At 37.1% G+C, this 21,499-nt stretch overlaps 2 protein-coding genes and 1 non-coding gene across 8 annotated transcripts in view; all 3 read right to left on the reverse strand.

Moving 5' to 3' along the window:
- CCAR1 (cell division cycle and apoptosis regulator 1) overlaps nucleotides 1-21,499 on the reverse strand; it is a 53,755-nt gene that overhangs the window by 19,047 nt on the left and 13,209 nt on the right. For all 6 annotated transcript variants that reach the window (XM_060112846.1, XM_060112894.1, XM_060112886.1 and 3 more), the window contains exons 4-16: nucleotides 21,062-21,106; nucleotides 18,456-18,488; nucleotides 15,047-15,240; nucleotides 11,809-11,923; nucleotides 11,523-11,715; nucleotides 9,891-10,020; nucleotides 9,471-9,632; nucleotides 6,624-6,849; nucleotides 5,917-6,030; nucleotides 5,206-5,372; nucleotides 4,260-4,470; nucleotides 3,358-3,441; nucleotides 659-844 (exon numbers count right to left, since the gene is read on the reverse strand). In XM_060112846.1, the coding sequence (XP_059968829.1) occupies nucleotides 659-844; nucleotides 3,358-3,441; nucleotides 4,260-4,470; nucleotides 5,206-5,372; nucleotides 5,917-6,030; nucleotides 6,624-6,849; nucleotides 9,471-9,632; nucleotides 9,891-10,020; nucleotides 11,523-11,715; nucleotides 11,809-11,923; nucleotides 15,047-15,240; nucleotides 18,456-18,488; nucleotides 21,062-21,106 (1,860 nt within the window). The remainder of the gene's footprint in view (nucleotides 1-658; nucleotides 845-3,357; nucleotides 3,442-4,259; nucleotides 4,471-5,205; nucleotides 5,373-5,916; nucleotides 6,031-6,623; nucleotides 6,850-9,470; nucleotides 9,633-9,890; nucleotides 10,021-11,522; nucleotides 11,716-11,808; nucleotides 11,924-15,046; nucleotides 15,241-18,455; nucleotides 18,489-21,061; nucleotides 21,107-21,499) is intronic.
- LOC132501809 (small nucleolar RNA SNORD98) lies at nucleotides 5,504-5,568 on the reverse strand. Its single transcript, XR_009534323.1, has one exon. It is a non-coding gene; the product is annotated as a small nucleolar RNA SNORD98 (small nucleolar RNA).
- On the reverse strand, nucleotides 12,060-13,337 carry LOC132485722 (nucleophosmin-like). The gene has a single exon (XM_060092311.1). The coding sequence runs from the start codon at nucleotides 13,253-13,255 to the stop codon at nucleotides 12,371-12,373; it is 885 nt and encodes a 294-aa protein (XP_059948294.1). The 5' UTR covers nucleotides 13,256-13,337; the 3' UTR covers nucleotides 12,060-12,370.

Here is a 21,499-nt window from a genome sequence, read left to right on the forward strand (position 1 = left end):
AGAAATGAAAAGGAACAGGGGCTTCCCTGGTGGTGCAGTGGTTGAGAGTCCGCCTGCCAATGCAGGGGACACGGGTTCGTGCCCCGGTCCGGGAAGATCCCACATGCCGTGGAGTGGCTGGCCGGCGAGCCATGGCCACTGGGCCTGCGCGTCCGGAGCCTGTGCTCCACAACGGGAGGGGCCACAACGGTGAGAGGTCCACGTACCACCAAAAAAAAAAAAAAAAAAAAAAAAAAAAAGAAATGAAAAGGAACAAACTATAGAAACACAATAAAATGGGTGAATCTCTAATGCATCATGCTAAGTTAAAGAGGTCAGACTAAAAAGGTTATGTAATTCCATTTACGTGATATACTGGAAAAAGCAAACTACAGGAAAACAGATCAGTGGCTTCCAGCAGCTGAAGGGGTGGGAGAAGAAAATGCTTACAAAGGGGTACAGGGTATTTTTAGGAGGTTAAAGACCTGTTTTATATCATGACTGTGGTGGTGGTGGTTACACGACTATATGCATGTGTCAAAACTTGCGCAACTGTTCACTAAAAGGTTGAATTTTTCTATTCTGTAAACTATACCTTAATACAGTATATACATACATATTCCAAGAACCCTATAAACCAATATTATGTTTAATAGTATTTAAATGATTTAGTATATACCTCTTTATCATCTTCAGATTTCCTATCATCCTCCTCTTCCTCTTCTTTCTCAGATTTCTCTAATTCCTTTTGTTCTTCTTTTTGCTCTTCTACTTTAAGCTGTTTTGTCAATCGGGCTATTAACTGGGATTTTAACCCTTTGGAACTAAGAGCTCGACTTTCTAATTCTTTTCGGAGATCATTTACCTAAATATACACACCATAAAAACACAGAAAATGAAAACAGGATAGTGAAATAGGGAACTGTGCAATGATATTTTGTATGATTTTTAAAAAAATTTTGGTGAAAGGGACAGTTGTACAGCTCATAAAATGTTTGTGAAAATGCAAAACGACAGAGTATTTTTTGAAAATAATTTGCAACATGTTTTAAGATGGTTTGAAGAAGAAGTTAATGCTCTTTGACCCAGAAATTCTAATTTCTGGGAACTTACCCTAAGGAAATAACCTAAACACAAGAAAAAAACTTTTTATATTGATACATTCTTTGTCATAATCCCTCCCTCCAAAAAAGTGAAGAATCTAAATATCCAATAGAAGGGTAATACCAAAGGAAAAAAGCAGTACATCAACTAAATGGAACAGTATAGAACATTAAAAAATAATTACATGGGAAACACTATTAACTGAAAAGGAGCCAGCAACTTTTTTACACAACATGATTAGAACCAACCAACCAACCAACCAACCAACCAGTTTGTACCCAGAAAATATAATGGAAGATAATACATAGAATTTTTAAGAAAAGTTGTGTTCGAATGATAGGCTTGAGAAATTTTTTTTCTTCAATTTTTTATGCATACACCAATTTTTAAAATAAGCATGCCTTATATTTATAATCAAAAGGAATACAAGTTTTCATCAAAAAAACCTACAAACAGTAAATGCTGGAGAGGGTGTGGAGAAAAGGGAACACTCTTGCACTGTTGGTGGGAATGTAAATTGATACAGCCACTATGGAGAACAGTATGGAGGTTCCTGAAAAAACTAAAAACAGAACTACCATATGACCCAGCAATCCCACTACTGGGCATATACCCTAAGAAAACCATAATTCAAAAAAAGTCATGTACCACAATGTTCATTGCAGCACTATTTACAATAGCCAGGACATGGAAGCAAACTAAGTGTCCATCGACAGATGAATGGATAAAGAAGATGTGGCACATATATACAATGGAATATTACTCAGACATAAAAAGGAACAAAATTGAGTTATTTGTAGTGAGGTGGATGGACCTAGAGCCTGTCACACAGAGTTAAGTAAGTCAGAAAGAGAAAAACAAATACCGTACGCTAACACATATATATGGAATCTAAAAAAAAAAAAGGTTCTGATGAACCTAGGGCCAGGACAGCAATAAAGATGCAGACGTAGAGAATGGACTTGAGGACATGGGGAGGGAGAAGGGTAAGCTGGGACAAAGTGAGAGTAGCACTGACATATATACACTACCAAATGTAAAATAGACAGCTAGTGGGAAGCAGCTGCATTGCACGGGGAGATCAGCTCCGTGCTTTGTGACCACCTAGAGGGGTGGGATAGGGAGATGCAAGAGGGAGGGGATATTGGGATATATGTATACATATAGCTGATTCACTTTGTTATACAGCAGAAACTAACACAACATTGTAAAGCGATTATACTCCAACAAAGATGTTAAAAAAGAAAAAAAATTTCTCGCGATAATATGGGTAATTTGTCATCTTGTTTACTAAAATTTTTCTTTACTAAGGGAGAGATACTGAAAATTATCCCAATTTTATTGGAAATGTGCTTTACAAATAATAAATTTCTATTCATAAAAAGAAGAAAAGGAATACAAACTTTAAAATAAGAAACAATAGCAGAGCCATCAGTTTGACAAAAAGTCCTTGGAGTGCAGGCTTAATCTAATTTTCTGAATCTATAGGACTCTATATGAAACCTGATGTTGAGGAAAATAACTTGGCGTAGTGTAAGAAGAGCAAACATTCTTATGATACACATTCTCTACTAAAAAAGCAATGTTGGTTTAAAAATTACACTTTCATAAAAAAGAAAAAAACCCGTATTTTGCTGAGGACAGAAGGTAATAAAAAGGTCAGCTTTTACGTGTTAAACAGGAAGTTGCAAAAGCAAGCCAGCTTCTGATCTTCTGATCTATGTAGAATTTATGTACATAGAATCTATGGATCTACATTCACAATATAGGCCCAGAGATGCAAAACTGCAAAAAGATAGGTCTAAAGACTCTGGAGAGCAAAAACAAACTAGTATGATGGGTTAATCAAAGATTTTCAAAAAAGGCTCTTAAATTATCTTCTTCCTACTTCAGATGTATATCAATCCATTTTATTTTTAAATTTTATTCAAAAACTGGATAATCTTTTTCCTATGTTTCATTCCTTCTCCTTGAATTTAAGTTAATTAAGTGCAGAAATTCCGCCTCTTGGTCAGTTCCCAAATCAAAAAGCAAATATTGCTCATACTATAGGCACATGTATATTACATTCAACAGACAGTGGCTAAACTGATGTATGAAGTCACCTTTTATTTAATTTTGACACACACACACACACACAAAAACAACAAAGAATATTTATATAAAACCAGTGGACTTCATTTCTAGTGGCTTATATCTGAAAAACTACTGTCCACAACATCCTCTATTCCTGTTCAGAGATTTCAAATTAAATACCATTACTTTCAAAGTTACCTTCATTGTCTTCGGATCAAGTTTAGACCAATGGGTAGGAGTGGAAATTTCTTTAGCTTCACCATCATCCTTCTCTTCTTCATCCTGATATACAAAGTAAAGAACAGAATTACTATTCTGAAACCTTAAAATAAAGGTAATTTACTTTTAAAAGTCTGTTGCTGATCTGTGCAAGGTCACAAGTGTTTCAGATTGTCTTCTCCTAAAGTTATTATTTAGGCAAGTCCACGTACATACATTCTACCACTTTTAACTGATCACAAAGACACTCATCAGCCAATCAAAGCCAGATCTGTGAAACACAAAAGGGTGATAAATTACAACACAAAGGATATCAGGGATGCACAAACACTGCCGATCTCCACTAACCAAACAGTGTGTGATCTTGCCCCAATTTTCAAGCCACCCAAAGTTAAGACTGATTTAGTCAGACCTTTCAAATGTACCAAAGACGATGCCACATAGCCTGAAATTTCAAATCTCTCAGACTTGTGGTTGTCCAATTTCAAATATCCATGACTAGAACTGATGACCGTGAAAGAGAAAATTTTTTAAATTTTAGAAAATGGCAAAATGTTTAAAATGGCTTAATACTGAATCTTGCTCAACAACTGGTCCCAGATTCCAGCAACTAGACCTATGATAAAAACAAAATTCTGTGCAATTTAAGCACAACTTATTTTCCTTTGAGGTCTCAGCACTCTTAAAGTTAGCATAACAGACAGATTTTTTTTTTAAGAGAAAAGAACATACAACTATACTGCTGAAAGCTGGATTACCAGTCGCTGTTACCAGTTATGTTCCTCCATGTGTGTTTGTTATGTAGTGTGTGGTGTGCATTTGTGCCTGTGTTCCTGTGCCTGTGAGAAGCGGAAATAGAAAAAGGGATTAGCGTTCAGTGCCTGTTCTCCATCAGCCTCCTTGCGTTCACCCTGAAGCTTCTCGACCAGCTGCTGCTTGTATCCTCGGGAGAGGGTTTCCCACTCTGAGCGGGTGGGAAGGCAATGCCAAACATCCGGGAAAAATAAAACCACTGTCTCCACATGAGCTGGAACTGTACGCCCCTTGTGGGTCTCCTCAGGGCGATGGTAGCGAATCTCTGCAAAACGGTACCTGTTGCAAGGGAAGAAGCATGTTGGAAAAAAAATTCTAAAATACATTTTAAAGACCCTAGTTCACTTGTAGCACATCAAGTAAAGAAATTTTGCTGCAAGAACTTGAGGTTGGTCTAAAGAAAAAAAAATTATAGAAGCCATAGTTCCTCTTTTGGTACATTTGTACAATATTTTATGGTTAAAAGAAGAATATGTTCCCCAAGGCATTTTCAAAGTTTGATTACAGAGCTACCCATATTTTAGAGAATACCTGAAGAAGCTGGATAGCTGTTCAGAGTTCATGTGCTAAAAAAAGAATATTCTGAATTAAGTCACAAGAAATATACTAAAATACACAGGACAAATAAGCCTCAAGAGAAAATATGGCTGAACAAAAATAATCAGCAACTACATCATTTTATAACAAAAGAATTATAATGAAATGAAGTTCTCTCTTGACGATCTTCTCCAGCTATGCATGAAATGAAAAATATTTTCAACATACATCCAACTTCCAAAGTTCAGCATAACAAAACATTCAAATTTTCAGTTTATTTTGATTAGTTCTTAATCCTTTTTCCCCCAAACATTTTTGGCACCAAATAAACTTTTGCTAAAATTAGTATTTTTCCTTTGAGATTACCTGCATGATCAAGATTGCTAAAATAAGGGGTGGGGGAGAAGGCTGATAGACAAGAACATCTATATAACTATTAGAAAAACATTTCTAATCAAGAAATGAATTGGTACTTACCATTGTGTGCATACACTTAGATCAATGCCTGTCAGAGCCTTACAACAACGAATAGCAGTCTTAATCAACACAGAGGGGTCTTTTTCTGGGTCTGGTCCATCCAACGAAGGAGACCAGTGGCCTCCAATGGCCATGGCTTCATCCTTGCCTTTCATGCCCACTAAAAACTAATTTAAAACAAAGAATCATTTACATATATTATGCAACTTGTCAAATTACAAATGAAATACTGGAAAAGGAAAGGAACAAACCTTTCCAATATCATTTTTACTACCTCGGGTATCTGTCAGTCAAGGAAGAGTTCAGTTCATCGTGTTCCACACTGCATTTCAGCAATGGAATAGGATTTATACATCATAACTCATCCTTCTAAAATACTTCCTCAGATAAAAAGTTCTTTTAAAGAAACAAGCTATAATTCAAAGTTTAAGAGCATCCCGATACACTAAACCCATTATCACTAAGATTTTACTATGCTTCAAATATAAAACATCAAAACGACAGTTGAACTAGTGACATACAAATAAGATATAGCCGTTAATCTGCAATGAGAAAAACATCTACATCACTGAGTGCTGTAACTATATTAAAATTAGATATAAAACAAATCAACAAAATTTGAATGGTAGTACTTTTTAATTCTATATACACACAGTTAGAACTAAGCAAAGCAAATATACACCTCAAGTTCAAATAAATGTTTCACTTTACCTTAACAAGTCTAGCAGGATGCTGAAATCCATCTCGAAGTTCTTGTGGGTCTTCAGCAAGAGCACATGACTTATGATACAAATCTTCCATACTAGGGCTAGCCATCAGCATTACCTATTATAGTCAAATAATTCAATCCTGTCAAAAGTCTAAAGTAATGTAAAAAAATGAGAAGCACTACTAATTATCCTTACATAATAGAATCTGAAGTTTTTTATAAAAATGGAAAGTAAAACGCTATAGCAGAAATGGTATTAGATACCTTATAATTACATAGTTTTAACTTTTCAAGGAATGCTTTTTGATCAATGTTTTTCGAATAGCAGAAAACTACTGACCATAAACAATACACTGAATGTTACCCTGAAGACTCACATATAGTGCATTCACCCAACATTACATTTTTATCTGGGGCTACCAGAAGTCATAGAACATTCCAAAAAGCTCACTAAAATGAACTTCATCTTCACATTTTTATAAGGTTCAAAATGTTAAAGCAATAACAACATTTTTACAGCTCAAGAGTTAAGGCAAAAAGAGGTTAAATTAAATTACTTAAATAACCAAAACAGAATCTGGCAGACAAGAAGAAAACACAGGTATTCAGATCTTCAACATAATAACCACTTTCTGAAGATTAATTCCACATACACTCTTAATATGAATAACTACTCAGAAATTTTAGCTGTGTATCACAGAATACAAACCTTTGCACTGTATAAGTGATCAGCATCTGGTGGATCAAGAATGGCCATATTTTTCTCTAAGGACTCTACTTCTCTGTGCATTACATAAAAATTGCAGTAATTTCCCAGCTGAAATGGTCTTGACAAAGGGAAAGCATCCACCCACGTAAACTGAGCATCAAAAAAGTCACTAGGTATATATAAATTCTGATAACGGCGCCTTAGTTCCATCATGTCACAACTAGGACTGAAAAACAGACATTAAGTAGTGAATAAAGAGCTTGAACACCAAATACTATGCAAAGATTCATTCAATTCTAAAGCTAAATATATAATCTGATACAGTTAACAGCCAGCTTAAAATGAACAGCCACTGTTAATGAATGAGCTATAGATTTACATAGAAGTACATGAAAATGTCATTTTCAAATATGTTTACTTACAGTTTTGAATAAATAATTAGTATCTATGTGTTACCGTTATTTCTTTATTTTTTGTGTGTAGCTTAAAATTCATTTAGACAAGACCCTTTGAAATAACTTCAAGCTCCAGAAAAGATCTGAACAAAAGCAATTCTGCCTCAGTTGAAGCTGCATTTTTGAGAAAATTATGATTCATATAAAATGGATATAAAAAAGGAATAAGAGTGGTACCAATTAGTATGAGTGCTCCTCAATCAGGTTTATACAGTGTCGGAAAAAATACGCCTTTATTGTACAGTAAGATCCCAGATCAGGCATAGTTAATTTAAAATTAAATATAAAAGTCTATATGAAAACAAAATCTAAACGTTTTTTGGACTGTCCACATCTCCATACCTCTCTATCTAATGATTAAGATCCATACCTAATTATTTACTATGTAAAGAGAGGATAAGTTTCTTGCCTTTTAAATCTGGCATAATGAATTTTTTTTTTTAAAGGATGATTTACTTTTTCCTAAGAAACAGAGCTTTTAAAGGAGAGAAACTCAAAAGTAAATCAATCTGGTTAATAGGCCAAGAGATTTCTGTTAAAAGCATAATGAAAAGTGGGAAACACCAATAGTCTGTAAGATGAAAAGATAACTACGACGTCCTTTCAAATGACAACTAAAGGCAAGAGTACATAATATGAACTAATGTATCTATAGGGATGTCTTTTTATGTGAAACCTAAAAATAAGAAATATAGAATGATAAACTTGTCAGTTAAGGTTGTTGACATATTTATATTTATTTGGATAAAATTTTGCTGTCAAAATAAAAATGTTAAAAACAGCTGTCTGAGTTTTCTTATTGTCTTTTAAAGAAGTGCTACAAACAAATTATGTGTAATAGTTTCCTAGTTTTTGAAGTCATGTTTTATCCCGTAGGAGAAAAATCTATAAATAAACAAAACATCATTTCTTGGCATATAGTCTCCTATAATCATATTACTATAAGAATATCTTGATTTCCACAACTATAGATGGTAAGAGATATGGAAACTTTAAAATCACTTTTATTTATAATGTGTTCATCTGATGTTCTAAAGGGATTTACTTCCAAGTAATGAAGTGAAACTGTGAAGATTTAACTTGGAAGGAGAAAGACAGCTGCTCAATTTATATCCTAAGTATCAGCTCCTCCCAGAATAGCATTCTAGACTGGGAACAGATGAGTTTAAAAGCAGAGCTGCTCTAGTTAATATTTCTGGGGCTGGAGAAGTGGTTTTGTTTCCAATGAATTTCTCTGAAATATGCAGACAAGGTATTTTTTAAGTATACAAGTAAACAGAGATAACAAGAAAACTAGTAAAAATTAAGAATAGTTGATGATTTGACCACATGCAAGAGTAAATGAACATCTACTACATTAACAATTAAGCAAAGTCATCAAGCAAGGTTTTTTTGGGCATTGAGTAGCTTAAATACTACACTGGTTTACTCAATCTAGAACTGAATAAATAGAAATTTTAACTTCTGTAGGCCAGTATTATGAATATTAATTATTATACTTTGTTGAAGTGCAGCAATACCCTCTCAAGACACTGCGCACAGTTATTTGTTCCTATGCCTAACAGCTTTAAACACTATTAATGATTCATTTTTCTTATTTTACTGTAAATTTGTTTTTTCCGTCTATTTATCTTACACACAATTGCCAGCCCCAAGACCTTTAGATGATTCTTCCTTTCCATTAGAGCAAATTAGTCATTTACCAATTTGCCTCTATATGAATTATGATTTTGCAGGTATTACCTAGTTGGTCACCACATCCCAACCACCACTGAGTATCTACAACTGCCATACACTGGGTTAAGTGCTTTAGATACATGAAATCAACTCAACCTCACAATAATTCTGCTAGTTGATATAACTTCCATTTCACAAGTGAACCTCAGAAATTCTTGGTAACTTTCTACTTACCTCTGATTTCAAAGGCTAAAAAATGTATTGATGTATACACACATATGTGTATATGTTACGTGTCTTGTGAGTATATATGTAGACCTGTGTTTCTATTATACTACATGGCCACAGCTAACTTGAAATAATTGGTGACTACTGTATCATTACTTCATCATACACAATGAACTATGTATGCCCTTAATAAAGTTATCAATAAATCTGAATCTTAAATAATTTTACCTTTAAGGTACTACTCCATTACAGAGGGGCTGCCTTTTTCAGTGGCTGGTATCTTTAATGAGTGTATGAAAATAATGCACTCTTGCAAAGAACTAAAATGCTACTTCAAATGTATTTCTGCCCTTATATAACTAAGAGCACCACATGTCAGGAAATGAAAGTTGTAAGAAAAATATCTCTCAATGCATCACATTCCTCCAAATTACACAAAATTATGAAATTAGTAACTTAAGAAAACAATGGGGGAAAAAGAACTTACCAATCTAAAGAAAACTTTGAAAACTGAACTGTGTAACGTGGAACAACACGTCGAACTCTCCGAGGTGACCGTTCTCTCTCTCTTCGAGGAGATCTCTCCCGGGAACGTTTTCTCTGAGGAGATCTTTCTCTGGATCTACGTCTTTCTCTCTCCCTTTCACGACTTAAAGCAAATTTTTCTAAAATTACTATTATTTCTGGCATTACTGAAGAGTTCTTTAATGAAATAAATGTCATAGGTAATATAAGCAAGAATCCACAGTATACATTTTTCAATAACTTTTTGAAAATTGTGGTAAAATATAAATAATATAATAAACTTACCATTTTAACCATTTTGAAGTATACAGTTCAGTGGCATTAAGTGCATTCACACTGTGCAATCATCACCACCATCAAAAGTATACTTTAAAAAACATACCTTCGGTCATCTTTTCTGTTGGGCACTTGATCCCCTCTGTCATTTCTTCCTGAAAATCTGGATGGTGGATCTAATCTTCGTGCTGGTTGTGGCTGTGAAACTATACGGACAGGAGGTTGCAATAAACCAGCTTTAAAAGACACAGAAAAAGATGTTTTAATTTATTTAAATGAAGTTCAAAAGCATTACTTGGTTAAATTTTATACAGAAAAATTTGGCTAATATTTTAGGTTTTGTGACCCATAAATGGTAAATGGTAGAGACCATCTGCATATTTGTATATTTTAAAATAATTGTTTAAAAATGTAAAAACCCATTTTTAGCTCAGGGACCATAGAAAACCAGGCCACAGACCAAATCCAAGAGCTGTAGTTTGCCAATCTCTGACCTAAAGACATTAAATCAAAGACCGCTATACAACAAGACATTCGCAGAGCACTGAAGTGTCATCCAGACATTATCCACACAAAGAAAAAGAACCTTTATAATGGAGAGATCTACAGCCACCACTTGACCAAGTAATCAAATTTAACATCAATAATAGAAGAATCTAACTACACGTGCCTTCTAGTATGATGCAGTATGAATTAGAAAACATCACCTATAATGTAGTCTTGCCAAAAGTCTTTAGACTTAACTTCTAGTTTATAGTTTATATGGCAGAATGAGAAACAAGGTGAAAATATCACAAGGAATCAAGACAAATCCAGAACACAACATTCCAAAAGAATCTACAAGTCAACTAGACCAATTTCTTGAAAAGTCAATGTTATAAACAAAGAAACAAAAAGTGGGAAACTATTTAGGAATAAAAAAGACTAAAGAAACATAACCAGATACAACACATGAAACTTGACTACCTTTTCGTTTAGGAAACAAAAAACAACCTTTTTAAAAGACATTTGGGGGCTTCCCTGGTGGTGCAGTGGTTGAGAATCTGCCTGCCAATGCAGGGGACACAGGTTTGAGCCCTGGTCCGGGAAGATCCCACATGCCGTGGAGCAACTAAGCCTGTGAGCCACAACTACTGAGCCTGCACTCTAGAGCCCGGGAGCCCCAACTACTGACCGTGTGCCCAGAGCCCGTGCTCCGCAACAAAGAGAAGCCACCACGAAGAGAAGCTCGCGCACCGCAACAAAGAGTAGCCCCCACTCTCTGCAACTAGAGAAATCTTGTGGGCAGCAACGAAGACCCAATGCAGCCATAAATAAATTTATTTTAAAAAAAAAGAAAAGAAAAAAATAAAACACAGCTCATTTATTTGATGCACTATGGCTCAATGAGTAAAGTGCTGCCACCAGACTCTACATGTATATAAAATGTTATGTTCATTAAGAAATAAGGCTCAAAACATTTTCTTCTATAAATGATAAGATGCCAATAGGGGGACAGGGGATTATTAGTTTCGATATTTAAGTTCACGAAGGGTATGTCTCAAGAGAAATAAAATAAAACACTTCCAAATCACTATACAAGTAGAAGTGCTTAACACAAGATATTTAAGTTTCCTTTCAAGTATTCTGGAAGTTCCTGCCTTTTTTGTAATTAATAGCATACTCTCATTATTTTAATAACCAAACAGTTGTGTGTTAGTCTGAACCCTAAAAGGAAAAGATACATTGCATGTAATACCTTTCTGCTGTGGCTGCTGTAATAAAGGCTGGGGCTGCGTCTGCAATAGTGGCGTAATAGAGGCTGCTGAAATCTGTGCCTGCAGCAGTGACTGGGGCTGGGGCTGAGCCTGAACACCGAATGTCGTCTGTGGTGCAATTGGCTGAAGTACTGCAGGAGGAGTCTTCAGTAAAGGTTGGGTTTGTGACTGATTCTTAACAAAAATAAAGAAAAAAAAATTTTAAGAAAAATCTTTGTAAATTGGAAGACCCAACCACCAAGTTTTCATAATACCTATTTTATATACCTGATTTGGTAGTGTTTGAATTCTTTGTGCATTCCATTTAAAAGGCATATTGGGATTATATGTAGCTTCAACCAATACTCTGTCACCCACTTGGGGGGTTTTCCCTTTGACAGCACTAAAAAAAAAATTAAGTTAAATACAAACAGAATTAGAAGAGATTCCTCCAAAAACGATTTATATATTTAGCATTTTAAAGTAAACTATACCAGAAATGGAAGACTAAAAAGCTCTTTTTTATTTTTTTTACTGTATTAAAATACTGAGTTTATTTCACATGTATATTTTTGTCTCCCCACCATTTCCATTTGTCTGACCACCACTACTACTATGTCCTATCATAACATTCCATACATACTTAAAACCAAGCAAAGGGTGGAGTTCCATCTTTAAAAACTAAACAGGCATTTTGGACAACACGTTCTTGGCAATGGAACCTGGACAACATTTAACAGACACGGTAGGGAAAGTTCTCACTCTGCATTATAAAAAGGACAGCCAGATATCAACTGTTACAGAAATGAAATAAGACGGAAAATTTTAACAAACTGTTTAAACTATTTTCTTAAAGAGACTGCCTCCACTGCCAGAGATCTTGAATAGCCTCCTGGTCAGTCATCCGGAAACAATTCTTCACATAACTGATGAATTTGGCTTCCACTTTGGGAAGGGAACCACCTTTTTCTATACTTGCTTGCATTTTTGCTTTAATGTCTTCTACAGAGCTAGGTCCTTTTGGTGTTTTAGGAGCTTTTTCCAGTTTTTTGAAGGATTCTTGACCTTTTGATCTTGGTGTTGATGGTTTTGAGTCTTTTCCATTCTGGTTTGATTTTTGTGCATTTTTGGCTGGAGTATCTCGTACAGATTTCTTTACTGGAGCTTCTTCTTCAGCTTCCTCATCATCAAAGTCATCATCATCATCATCTTCATCATCATCGTCATCGTCATCATCATCATCTTCATCTCCATCAGCAGCAAGTTTTACTTTTTTCTGTGGAAACTTGCTACCACTTCCAGGGGCAGAACGCTTTCCAGATATACTTAGGAGTTTCACGTCCTCCTCCTCTTCATCTTCTGACTCTGCATCTTCCTCCACAGCTACTAAGTGCTGTCCACTAATATGCACAGGCCCTGAACCACACTTCAACTGTAAGACCACAGGTGGTGTTATTTCAAAGCCCCCAAGGGAAACCGTTGGCTGCACAGACATTTTCAAAGTTGCCAGTGTTACTTTGACTGGACTGCCTTCATAATTCATCGCCTCTGCTTCGACAATGTGCAATTCATCCTTTGTGCCAGCCCCTAAACTGACCGTTCTTAAAGATATCTGGTGCTCATTTTCATCATTATCCACCTTAGAGTGATAATCTTTGTCGGCCTTTAGTTCACAACCGAAAAGATAGTTCTGGGGCCTCAGGGAGCTCATGTCCATGTCCATCGAATCTTCCATGGGTTGGTGGCACACACTTCGGTGGGAGAGAAAGTGGATGGAGATAAAAGACTACCGTTCGAAAGAACAGTCACGCAGGACGGAATCAGACCAGGGAAAAGCTAAAAAGCTCTTTTAAAAAGTAGACATACCTCCTAGACTTATTTTTAGAACTGATCATGTTTCAACCCTTGCTTTATAAACAGTTTCCAGTGTAAGAAATAATTTTCTACCCTCTATCCTCCTAATACTGTGTCCCTCCCTCTAAAGCACTTTCTTTTATAACCCAAGAGTAAGATTTGCCTTGGGCTTTGGAAAGATGAGAGAAATGCAGAAAAGATGGAAAACAGGAGACCCACTTGTACAGAAAAATCTTATATAGTAATTAAACTTAATTTCCCAAAGTATTTCTAAGGAAGCTAATTAGAAATACATTTGAAATAACTAAGGAAATATATATTTCCTGCAACCACCACAACACTAACAAAATACTATTTCAAATCCATTAATCAGTCATTTACTCTTTTAAAATAAATGTATTTATTTATTTATTTTATTTTTGGTTGCGCTGCGTTTTCATTGCTGCACGCGGGCTTTCTCTAGTTGTGGTGAGCGGGGGTTACTCTTCGTTGCTATGCACGGGCTTCTCATTGTCGTGGCTTCTCTTATTGCGGAGCACAGGCTCTAGGTGCGCAGGCTTCAGTAGCTGTGGCACGTGGGCTCAGTAGTTGTGGATCGCGGGCTGTAGAGCACAGGCTCAGTAGTTGTGGCACATGGGCTTAGTTGCTCCGTGGCAGGTGGGATCTTCCCGGACCAGGGCTTGAACCCGTGTCCCCTGCATTGGCAGGTGGATTCTCAAGCGCTGCGCCACCAGTGAAGCCCAAGTCATTGAATCCTATTGTTTTTTCAACTAAAACATTTTACATACATGTCATTAGATATGTCAAGCAGAAGATTAAATTTTAAAAGGCATATGACTATTTCAATTTTTTTTTTTTTTTTTTTTGCGGTACGTGGGCCTCTCACTGTTGTGGCCTCTCCTGTTGCGGAGCACAGGCTCCGGACATGCAGGCTCAGCGGCCATGGCTCATGGGCCCAGCCGCTCCACGGCATGTGGGACCTTCCTGGACCGGGGCACAAACCCGTGTCCCCTGCATCGGCAGGCAGACTCTCAACCACTGCGCCACCAGGGAAGCCCCTTCAATTTTTAATCTCACTGTAAGTCTGCTCATGAATAGCTAGAAACGTAAACTCACTCCTACAAAACAATTTATAAAGAATTCATGATGACTACTTTGTTCAATAATAAAAAGATATCTTCAGTCACATTCTCCATCAAAAAATGTCACATGGGACTTCCCTGGTGGCACAGTGGTTAAGAATCCGCCTGCCAGTGCAGGGGACATGGGTTCGAGCCCTGGTCCGGGAAGATCCCACATGCCGCAGAGCAACTAAGCCCGTGCGCCACAGCTACTGAGCCTGCGCTCTAGAGCCCGCAAGCCACAACTACTGAGCCCGTGTGCCTAGAGCCTGTGCTCCACATCAAGCCACCGCAATAAGAAGCCCGCGCACCATAACGAAGTGTAGCCCCCCTCTCGCCACAACTAGAGAAAGCCCGTGTGCAGCAACGAAGACCCAATGCAGCCTAAATAAATAAATTAATTAAAAAAAAATGTCACAGGTACAGGTTAAACGATTAAAGCAGAAAATTAGAGCTAAACCATAATTCCATGCCATAGTTAAGTAGGTGTCTTATCAATATACTTAATGCTAAATACAAGAAGGCATTTGTCAACACCTAATGAAGTTTACCTAAGCTGAAAGAATACATCTTCATCCACAAATCCAAATGTATCGTGTAGTTTTGTAACCACCCCGGTAAAAACACGCTGTTTCTGAGGTTGTGTCTGTTGCTGACTGGACCTTGGTGTTGGATATGATACAGTTATCTGAGCTGCTGGTTGAGGAGTTGACAAGCTAAGGCTTGTAGGCAGTCCGACAGCCGGCTATAAAACAAAATCAACACCAAATTAAGGTAATGATATGAAGCAGTCTAGAACTTAAAACTGACTACTTAAAAATAGCTCAAAATGCTAAAAACAATTTGAAGTTAGAAAATACATACGTACACCTTGAAGATGAAAATCAAGTCTGAAAAATTACGTTATTTTTGATCGATTTCATGATTAAGTTCCCTCAGATGAAAGTTTCCACAGGACGTTTCAGGAAAAAATAAGTCACCACAGTGCAATGAGTTAAAAAAACACCGCATACTCTAGCCCCCTCTTAGAAATTCAAAATCCATAATGGCATAACAGAGACTCAGGAAAGTCCTAGATAAGTGAAATAAGTCAGAGAAAGAAAAATATATATATGATCTCACTTATATGTGGATCCTAAAAAAACCAAAGAATTCATAAAAACAGAAAACAGATTGGTGGCTGCCAGAGGAGGGGGTTTGGTGGGGGAAATGGGTGAAGCTGGTTGAAAAGTACAAACTTCCAGTGGGGATGTAATGTACAGGACGGTGATTTTTTTTTTTTTTTTTTTTTTTTTTTTTGCTGTACGCAGGCCTCTCACTGTTGTGGCCCCTCCCGTTGCAGAGCACAGGCTCCGTATGCGCAGGCTCAGCGGGCATGGCTCACGGGCCCAGCCGCTCCGTGGCATGTGGGATCTTCCCGGACTGGGGCACGAACCCAGGATGGTGATTATGGTTAACAATATGTATCCTACATTTGAAACTTGCTAAGAGAGTAGATCTTGAAAGTTCTCATCAGAAGAAAAAAGAAATTCACTTACGTGAGGTGATGCACGTTAACTAAACTGACTGTGGAAATCATCTCACAATATATATGTATTATTAAATTAAATGTACACCTTATACTAATACAATGTTATATGTCAATTATATCTCAAACTGGGAGGAAAGGTTAACACTTTCATTGGTCTTTTCTAACACAATCAAACATGAATAACAACATATTACTGATTAAAACTTCTGTATGGGGCCTCCCTGGTGGCGCAAGTGGTTGAGAGTCCGCCTGCCGATGCAGGGGATGCGGGTTCGTGCCCTGGTCTGGGAGGATCCCATATGCCGCGGAGCGGCTGGGCCCGTGAGCCATGGCCGCTGGGCCTGCGCGTCCGGAGCCTGTGCGTCCGGAGCCTGTGCTCCGCAACGGGGGAGGCCACAACAGTGAGAGGCCCGCATACCGCAAAAAAAAAAAAAAAAAAAAACTTCTGTATGTAAACAGAAATAAAACCATTAAAAAGAAAGGAACAATTATCTGATTCTTAAACTCAAACGAATTCCATAATTTGTTTTACACCTGCCCAATAAAGCAAGTCTCTAAGTTCTACAATTAAAAAGAAAAAAAAAAAAAAGCTAAGTCCTATATATATTAAAGGAACTCAGCATTTCTTAAACTACAGCCACAAAATTTTCTCACAAAGTTTCTTTAACATCGTAAGACAAGACACTAATGCTTTATGGGGACACTTTGGGAAGTGTTATTCTAAGAAAAGGCTAACTTTTTCAGCTTTTCTACTCAGTCTGAAAATCCTACTATTGGACATTGAAAATAGGACGTAGGTGTTCATTAATTTTAGTTCTTTTTTTTTCTTTGGTTGTGCAGCATGTGGGATCTTAGCTCCCTGACCAGGGATCAAACTCACACTCCTTGCAGTGGAAGCATGGAGTCTTAACCGCTGGACCACCAGCGAAGTCCCAATTTTAGTTCTTTAATAAATACAAAGTGAGGTTTATTTCTCAATTGAAGTATACTTTATTTTTTAAAAGTAGCTAACAGTTTCAAGACTATAAAGGTACAAAAGGTTATACAGTAAAAATGCTTTTCACCTATTCTTGTTCCTTAGCTACCTAGTTCCCTATCCATGGGGCAATCACTGTCTCCAGTTATTATTAGAAGTTCTGCTTTCTTTTTAACAGTTGCATACACCAGGGGTCAGTGAACCACAACCCACAGGCCAAATCCAGCCCACAGCTTATGATCTTTACACAAACTTACAAGCCAAGGGTCGTTTTTACACTTTTTTTTTTCTTTTTAGGTTGCGGCGTGTGGCTTGCGGGATCTTAGTCCCCCGACCAGGGATCGAACCCAGGCCCTTGGCAGTGAAAGCACAGAGTCCTAACCACTGGACTACTGGGGAATTCCCAGTTTTTACACTTTTAAAGAATTGTATAAAAAGAAAAAAAAATATGCAACATAGACTGTAAGTGGTCCACAAAGCCTAAAGTAGCATTCATTACATATCGAAAGTTGACAAACTTTTTAATGTTGCTGAAAAATCAAGCTGATAATGCAACACAATAACTCACCTCCTAAGGTCAAACTAAAAAAGATATAACATGTACAAAAAAATTCTTAAAAATATTAGCTACAAAGAAAATGTAAAAGCCAAAATCAGTATTAAATTTAAAATAAGACCTCATATTTATTCAAACTAGGTCACAGCAGGAACAGCAATCAACAGCATAAAAGAAAAAACAAAAACATGTTTTCCATCTTTATTTAACATTATATTGCTAAAACTATTATGTGAATCCAACAAATATTCATCTTTAAACCCTGAAAGAGGGACTTCCCTGGTGGTCTAGTGGTTAAGACTCTGCACTCCCTTGGGCTTCCCTGGTGGTGCAGTGGTTGAGAATCTGCCTGCCAGTGCAGGGGACATGGGTTCGAGCCCTGGTCTGGGGAGATCCCATATGCCGCGGAGCAACTGGGCCCGTGAGCCACAACTACTGAGCCTGCGCGTCTGGAGCCTGTGCTCCACAACAAGAGAGGCCCGTGCACTGCGATGAAGAGTGGCCCCCACTCGCTGCAACTAGAGAAAGCCCTTGCACAGAAACGAAGATCCAACACAGACAAAAATAAATAAATAAATTTATTAAAAAAAAAAAAAAAAGTCTCTGTACTCCCAATGCAGGGGGCCCAGGGTTCAATCCCTGGTCAGGAAACTAGATCCCATATGCCACAACTAAGAGACCGTATGCCACAACTAAAGATCCCTCATGTCAAAATGAAGATACCGCATGTGGCATGCTGCAACTAAGACCCGACACAGACAGATAAATAAATAAATAAACAAATATTAAAAAAAAAAAAAAAAAAAAAAACCCTGAAAGAAAACCTAGAATAGGAATAAAACTTTGGTCTACTTTTCATTCAGATATTCATAAGAAATAAAGTAATGCCAAACTAACCTGGGTTAACAGGGTCTGCTGAGGTTGCTGCAACTAAAAACAGGAAAAACAAACAAAAGCAGGAAAGATAAAAGAATCAATCAGAACTGCTGTTTCACAGATGTTTTACAAAAGGAAAAATTCCTATTAAATAAGTACTTTATTTCTGATTAAGAAATATGTGAAAAGTAACAGAAGTCATTAGGTATAAGGTTTCCTACCACTATTTTTAACAACTGTAGACCTTAAATATAACTAACTCATTCAATAACGATAAAGAAAATTTTTTTCTGTTATTTCAGAGGAATAACACACACCAAAAAACCCCACAAGTCCCTAGTGGGGTAAATTTCTACTTCTGCCCCATATTAATTACCATGCTACAGAAATGATTCAATATCATCCGTAAGCTACCTGTATCAAAAATATTACTGGCTGTCCAATTCATATATATCTCCCTAAAATGAGAAGCAGTCCTTACAGTCAGACTTGCCAAAGGTATGGGGACCATAAAGGACCATACACTCTTAACATATATAGTTTCTCTGGCAATAGCAAAGTATAACACTACCAGAAAGCAAAAGGAATTGGTGGGAAGGAGGAAATTTTAAAACTCTGGAACAGAAGTAAACTTTCTCAAGCCTCAGGACTGTGTCTGTATTAACCATCAGGAGTATCTCCAAAGAAATACTTATCCCTGCTTGCTCCCTGTCATCCTTCAGCATTCTTGTCAAGCTGCCCGGCTTGGAGCTGTCTATCATGCACTAGTGTCCCATGGTTACAGCTAGAAGAGCAGGAATCTCCTGATGATGCTTAATAGCTTGAGGAAAAGGTCTTTTTTCCTATTGCCCAGGTAAGCAGTCTGAGGAGAACACGGGCATCATTTCTGTGTTTGTGGATATCCTGGTCAGGGTAAGATTTGGACTTAGGTAAGATTTCCCTTGGGACATCCTTAATGCTTATTAGCTTCTAACTAGTGTTTTAAGCCCAATGGCAGAATCTGAAGATCACAGTTCTTCTGTTCATGACTTTTTATTCACTATGACTAATAAGCTTCCTAATAAATCCTTGCCAGACTTAAAAATAAGCTAGGAGAAAACAATCTATATGACATTCTAATTCAAAACACTCAGTTTACCTAGGTCGACATGTATTAAAGGTTAAATCTATCAAATTTCTATTTTTCTGTAAGTTAAGAATGGATGAATAATGGCATTTTTTTAGGGCAAGAACATTTGAGTATTGCCATTTTCATGTGGTTCAAAATAAAACACAGGCTTTAATAATGTATTTCCTAACAATACTAAAATAAGCTTAAAGGTATTTGAAAACACGATAGCCAACTTGGACCCCAATTTCTTATCAATTTTTTAGAAGTTTAAAGCAATTATTAGTGGGATACTATAATTTTCAGGGCAAATGAAATGCTTCTGAAACCCAAAAGGCAAGGATGAAATTGGGGCATGGATCTAGGGACAAGCGTTAATGGATTGAGAAGCCTCTTGTTTCTCCATAGTGTCTCTGGATCCAAGTTTTTGGTCCTTGTCTCTTGTATCCCCTTTTCCCCTCCTGACTGCTATACTTTCCTGAAGCTTCCTTAATGGCACTGAGAAGGGACAAAGACTACCTCTTAACCCTGGAAAACCTAGAATGGGCGCTTAGACTAGAACCTATCTAGATTTGAGCAAGTCAAACTCTTCTTTGCTTGATATGCTTCTCCTTGGGTTCACTTTGTTACCTCTTTCTACCATCCCACATATAATAACCCTGGAAGAATATGATTAGAGTATAAGCTTAGGGAAAAGGAGCCCAAGAAACTTTTAGTCTAAGTAAGGAGTTTTCAAACTGTTCAAATGTGCCTTGGGAATAGGGGTGAGAACTACAAGGGGAGGCTTCCTCCCATTTTCAACACTATTTTTATATTTTATATATTAGGTTTCAATACACAATTTCATTAGGGGAAAAAAAGGCAGGGTTCCATTGTTTTAAATAAATACAGGCTGAAAGCCAAAGGTCTGTCTACAGTTTAGCTTCAAATGGGAAAAAGGAGCTTTTCATTTTCACATGTGGTCCAGTACAGCACAGTAGGGCTAGAGGTTTCAAATAAGAGTACTGGGGGGCCTCCCTGGTGGCGCAGTGGTTAAGAGTCTGCCTGCCGATGCAGGGGATACGGGTTCGTGCCCCGGTCTGGGAGGATCCCATATGCCGCGGAGCGGCTGGGCCCGTGAGCCATGGCCGCTGGGCCTGCGCATCCGGAGCCTGTGCTCCGCAACGGGAGAGGCCACAACAGTGAGAGGCCCGCATACCGCAAAAAGAAAAAAAAAAAAAAAAAGAGTACTGGGCCAAAGACTCATTAATAGAGTGATTCTTTCCAAATTATCTTCTGCATGCTTTCTTAGAAACATGTGACAAGGACTGGCTACTAGATGAGGATTTGAGTCTTCAGGACCTCTCTGCTGTCTTCCTCTCCCTTGGAGACATTCTGTTTTACCTACCACATTCCCTCCACCCCAAAAGAATTCAAATCACACATTAAGGCTACTGATGGGAAATAAAATCTATAAAAATTTAGTTGGAACAAATGACTTTTTAAAAATCAGTTTTTAACATGGAAAATATAAACTAACCTGTTGTTGCACACTATACAAGGCTTGCTGAGGTTGTGAATATTGCTGGAAAAAAAGATTTTTTTAAGAAAAATATGGACATTAGTTTTAGTCATTCTCAAAAAGCCATATACATATATATATATATATATATACACATTCAAATACACAACCAGAATTAAACTAAAAAGGAATTTTCTGGAACATCTACACTTCATCTAAAATAAACAAAAATGATTACTTATACTTTGGGATTCATCAAGAATGGAATTTTACTCAAATAATTAAGATACAAGAACTTAAGAATTTTGACTATGCAACCACACCTCTCTGTATGTCCTGGGCATAAAGAATTTTTATCACCAGAATAAAACAGTAAGAATAGAACCCCACAACTATTCATTCTTTAAAATGTGAAGGTACCTACCCTAGCTACTCAGATTTGAAAGTTCTGCATGT

Source organism: Mesoplodon densirostris, chromosome 1 (assembly GCF_025265405.1).
Source record: "Mesoplodon densirostris isolate mMesDen1 chromosome 1, mMesDen1 primary haplotype, whole genome shotgun sequence".
Taxonomy (NCBI): domain Eukaryota; kingdom Metazoa; phylum Chordata; class Mammalia; order Artiodactyla; family Ziphiidae; genus Mesoplodon; species Mesoplodon densirostris.